We start from the raw sequence: 4,435 nt of genomic DNA, 5'->3' as shown, positions 1-4,435 counted from the left end.
TTGTGCGTCTTCCTCCCCCCCCCCCCCCCCCCCCCCAGCGGTCATGCTGGCTTTCAGGCAGATCTCCCCCCCGCATCTCTGTCTGACCCCTCCCGATCATGCCCCTCGCCGGCATCCAGGCCGAGGAGCTCATGCCTTTTGCTCGCCTGCAGGCCCGCTGGCCCCAGGAATCGCCGGCGGATTTCATGGCAACCATCGAGAGTGGCTTGGCAGCGGCACTGGTGGCCTGGCGCTGTCGGATTCTCCTGTCAAATGCCGCGTCCCCGGGCCTGGATGATGTTGATGACCTCTTTGACACCATGGCCGAGCTATGTGGCATGGCCTCGGCGGGGCTCTTCGGCCAGCCTGACGGACAGGGGGCTCCCAGCCTGACTCCTTCGCCGGGCGAAGCCCCCATGGCTGTTGACGTCAATCGGGCATCTGGCCGCCAGCCGGGGCCCAGCGACCCGGTCGCATGTCAAGCCGAGCACAGTGACGATCGGGAGGCCGGGGTTGCTGCGGTCCTCCGGCTCTTCCACCAGTTGCATGTGGGCATCCGTGCCGCCGGCCAGCCAGGCGACCCGGGCTTCCTTTTGTTCCGAGCCCGGATCCTTCCCCTACTGGGGTGGGTTCTCTTTGCAGCGCAGCATGGTCGACTTGTGGCCGTGGTATCTGGCGGCTCCACCGGGCCCGATGGGCCACTTATCAGAGCCTTGCGCATTTTGTCAGGCCACCCGGGCGCCAGTAGGCCACCTGCGCCGGGGCTTGTCCGGTACTGCCGACACTCGCCACTGGCATCGGGCGGTGTGTTGGCGCCAATCATCGGGTTTCCAACAGCCGGCTTTTTCAACATGGCATTCAATGATCTGCTGGGGTTCCTGCTGGCCGGGACGACCGGGCGCCCAACGGCCACGGCGCACAGCCTGCTACGGTCTTTCCTCGAGCATTCCTTCCCCCTACAGGCATCTCGCGTGCACCGGCCGGGGATCCTCTACTGGTGTGCGGTATATGTGGCCCTGGTGGGCATGGATTCCGAGTCCGGGACCCCGGCTGGCATCCCGGCCTTTGAGCAGGCGGTCGCCCGGCGCCTGGGAATCTTCAAGCCGACGCGCTCGGCCGAGGCCTTCCTCTTGGCCATCATTCACTTCAATCTAGCCCGGATCGAGCTGAACGCCGGTGACCGAGACGAATCCGAACGGAGGGTACGAAGCACACACACACACGCACGCACACACACGCACGTGCACACACACGCACGTGCACACACACACACACACACACACACACACACACACACACACACACACACACACACACACACACACACACACACACACACACACATTCGAATGATGGCATCTCCTTTTCGCGCATCTAAAAAAGCTTGCAACTGTGCACCCTTCGTGGCTCTGCGTCCCTCTGGGGAGTAGTATCTCCTGCTTTTGGACTTGGCTCAAAAGTGGGACCTCCGCCTGCCGCCGAGCATGGTCAACGGCATGTGGGGGCTCTTTTCCGCCTCCCAGCCCTCAGCCTCCTCTCCACAGTTTCCATGTCCCAAGCCGAGCCCCCTTTTCGGGGTCGACTTCTTCCCGGTCGAATGGGGGGCCCCCTCGCCCGGCGCCTCGCAGCTGGTTCGTCTGGCTGGCGTGGCCGCCGATCCGGGGGAGGACCTGCTGGCCGCGGCTGGACACCAAGCCCTGGAGGCCGGGGAATCGCTGGAAGCCATGCACTTGTTCGATCGAGCATTGGTGCGGCTGCGCCGGCGTCTGGGGCTGCGCTTTGACTTCGGCCGCAGCGCGCCCGGTGAGTGGCTACGGTCTTGGGTGACCCTTGTTCCCAGCCATGGTGCCGTGCTCCCCTCGCTGGCGCACCTGCTACCGGAGGTCGTGTGGTCTGTTCCCCCATCATCCAGCATGAGGGAGGGCGACTCCCGACGGCAGGTCAGCCAGCTGGAGCTTCATCGCATGCATGCATTGGTCAAAATGTATGCTGCTGCTGCTCCTGGAGGCGACATGGGTGCACGTCTGAAGCTGGCCTTGGTGCAGTCCGCCGCACGGGCCCTGGCAGCCATGTGGCCCTGGGTGGCTCACCTCCGCGACCCGGCGGCCGATGGTGCCGGGATCCCGGCCGACCAGGCTCCCGAGTTGCTGCAGCATGCGGCCACGCTGGATGCGGTGACACACTTCGCTCGAGTGGCCGAGGATTTCCTCGGGAATCTGGCCCTGGCCACGAGCGTCCTTGAACTGGGGTTCTCCTACTTCTCGGGGGCTGTCTTTTCCGGCCAGGCCGAAGTTCTGGCGCAGCTTCATGGGTCGTCCGGGAGGCCCTGCGGGAGGCCTCGCACGTCGGCCCCGGCCCATGACCCCCCGATCGGCAGACCGTTGCCGCCCTGGCCGCTGGGTGCCAATCGCTCCTCGGTGTCCTTCCTTTTGGCCTTCTTCCTGGGGCAGATCCAAAGGCAGCGTCCGGTCTTGCCGCCATCGTGGCGATGGTGGCGCGAGCCGCTGCAAAATGGCCTGCAACACCTCCCGGAGCAGGCACGCCGAGAGGCCATGCCAGTCTTCGAGTACCTCGGACGACATTTCGACCCCGGGGCGTCCGATTCAAACCCCCAGCGGGATTCTTCCTGACATGGGAGCGCTCGACCCCGGCAGAGTCCATGCCCTAGTCGGGTGGATTTTTCCCCGCCGCGATCGGATTGGTAAAAATACAGCCAAAGGAGTGGGACTTCTTTTTTTTTGTATTCGACACATACAGCAACGCAGCCGGCGCCAATGGCACACGCACGCGAACACGGGCATGCACACAAACACACATGCAGCCCTCCTCGGCGGTGTATGGCGCAGTGATGGGGGGGGGGGGGGGGGGGCAGACGAGCGAGGCCAGCATGCGGCGGCAGGCAGTGACCGGGCCAGTCCGGATGCAGGAATACCCACCGGTGGACACATGTGCACGCGCAGGGGGAAGGGGCGCGCAAGGTGACCCCCCTTAGAAGACGGCCATGGTCTCGCCGATGAAGCCGCCAATGAGGGTACCCACGCCAGGCTTGATGAGAGTGCCAACGGCGTAGCCAACCGCCCCGAGAAGCATGCCCTTGAAGGCGGTGGTGATGTGGCGGCTGATCTGGGTGTTGAAGTCGTCCCGGGAGATGGCCTTCTCCTCCTGGGCCTGCTCCTCGGTCATGGGGAAGGCGCTCGGGTCGGCGCGGCGGTTGGCATCGAGAATGCGCTTGCGGCGGAAGGCACGCAGGAGGTACTCGCCAGTGGACAGGGCCGAGTCCACCAGCATGATGGAGGTCATCGGCACCAGCAGGGACATCAGGGCCGTGGTCAGCAGGTCCAGAGACGCATGCACCCGGCTCATGGTGCGGTCGTACTTGCGCATGGCCGAGGCATTGATATCTGGCAGGTGGGCGGGGAGGGCGCCAGGGGCGAGCGAAGCCGGGGAAGGCATGCGAGCGTGGATGAGTAACCGGGCAGGACACAAGCGCGCGACGGGACAGGGCAGCTGGGAAAGCCGGGTGCGGACGCACTCTTGGTCATCTTGGAAGCGAGCTGCGGCGAAATGAGATGCTCACGCAGGCACCAAATCAGGGTGATGCGAGTGAACTGGATGGACAGATCCTGTTGAAGAGGGGGCGAAGCGCGGGCCAACAGGGGGAAGAGCAGGGATCGCGGGGAGTTGGTCAGTCCGGCGAGCTTGGAGAAGGAAGCCCCGTTGGCCCCCGAGGGGCGGGGGTCTGCCGGCAAGAGCCAGGGAGGCCCGGAGAAACGCACACGCAGAACACGCAGGGCAAGCCGCGAGCCAATGATCACCGTCACATGCAGGTCCTTCGGGATCTGGGAGCCACTCTCGCTGGGCAGGAGGCGCTTCTTCTGGATGATGCGCCGGTTCTTCGGGTCCTCCACGCCAAGGGTGCTGCCCTCCAGGATGAGGGCCTTCACCAGGGCAAAGAGGAGGTTGTTCTTGGAGAACATGGCCGGCACGGAGATCGGGCTGCGCTCGAACTCGTAGTACTTCTGGTTGGCCGGGTCCCGGACAATCGGCAGCGGGTGCAGGAAGGTCCCATTGTAGGGGCGCATGTAGCCGAGGATGGACGGCTGGCGCATATGCAGACCGGCATGGCCAATCGGCGACGGGTGGTAGGAGGAGATTGAGGCCATGGCAACGGTCGAGGGGGAGGCAAAAAAGGACAGGGGAAGGGGGCGACGAGGGACGTCTAGCCAAGGGGCCTGTTGCTGGCCGGCGAGCGCGACATGAGCTTTTGAGGGCGCGAGGGGCAGGCGAAGAACCAATCGACCGAGAGGGACGCCGGGAAACGTAAACACCCGCGAAGCATCGCACACATACGCAAACACGGGGAGAGGTAGAGAACCCCGGCGAAGGGCCACACTAACATGGACACGGAGAGCTGCAGGGACAAGCGCGCGCTAGCTGGGCCTCTGTCCCCCCCGAG

General features: G+C 64.8%; 2 protein-coding genes across 2 annotated transcripts in view; one reads left to right on the top strand and one right to left on the bottom strand.

The window, feature by feature from the left end:
• The window catches only part of H696_06172 (hypothetical protein), a 6,707-nt gene extending 4,001 nt beyond the window's left edge, over positions 1 to 2,706 (top strand). The window contains exons 2-3 of the mRNA XM_009499914.1: positions 120 to 1,181; positions 1,410 to 2,706. Of these exons, the coding sequence (XP_009498189.1) occupies positions 120 to 1,181; positions 1,410 to 2,609 (2,262 nt within the window). The 3' untranslated portion in view covers positions 2,610 to 2,706. The remainder of the gene's footprint in view (positions 1 to 119; positions 1,182 to 1,409) is intronic.
• Positions 2,707 to 2,836: 130 nt separating this feature from the next.
• On the bottom strand, positions 2,837 to 4,217 carry H696_06171 (hypothetical protein). Its single transcript, XM_009499913.1, has 3 exons — positions 3,756 to 4,217; positions 3,512 to 3,602; positions 2,837 to 3,380 (listed from the first exon to the last, which is right to left on the bottom strand). The coding sequence occupies exons 1-3, from the start codon at positions 4,140 to 4,142 to the stop codon at positions 2,968 to 2,970; spliced, it is 891 nt and encodes a 296-aa protein (XP_009498188.1). The 5' UTR covers positions 4,143 to 4,217; the 3' UTR covers positions 2,837 to 2,967.
• Positions 4,218 to 4,435: the final 218 nt, after the last annotated feature.

The sequence above is a fragment of the Fonticula alba genome (assembly GCF_000388065.1).
Source record: "Fonticula alba strain ATCC 38817 unplaced genomic scaffold supercont2.23, whole genome shotgun sequence".
NCBI classification, from domain to species: Eukaryota; order Rotosphaerida; family Fonticulaceae; genus Fonticula; species Fonticula alba.
This window is presented reverse-complemented; position numbering and strand designations above follow the sequence as displayed.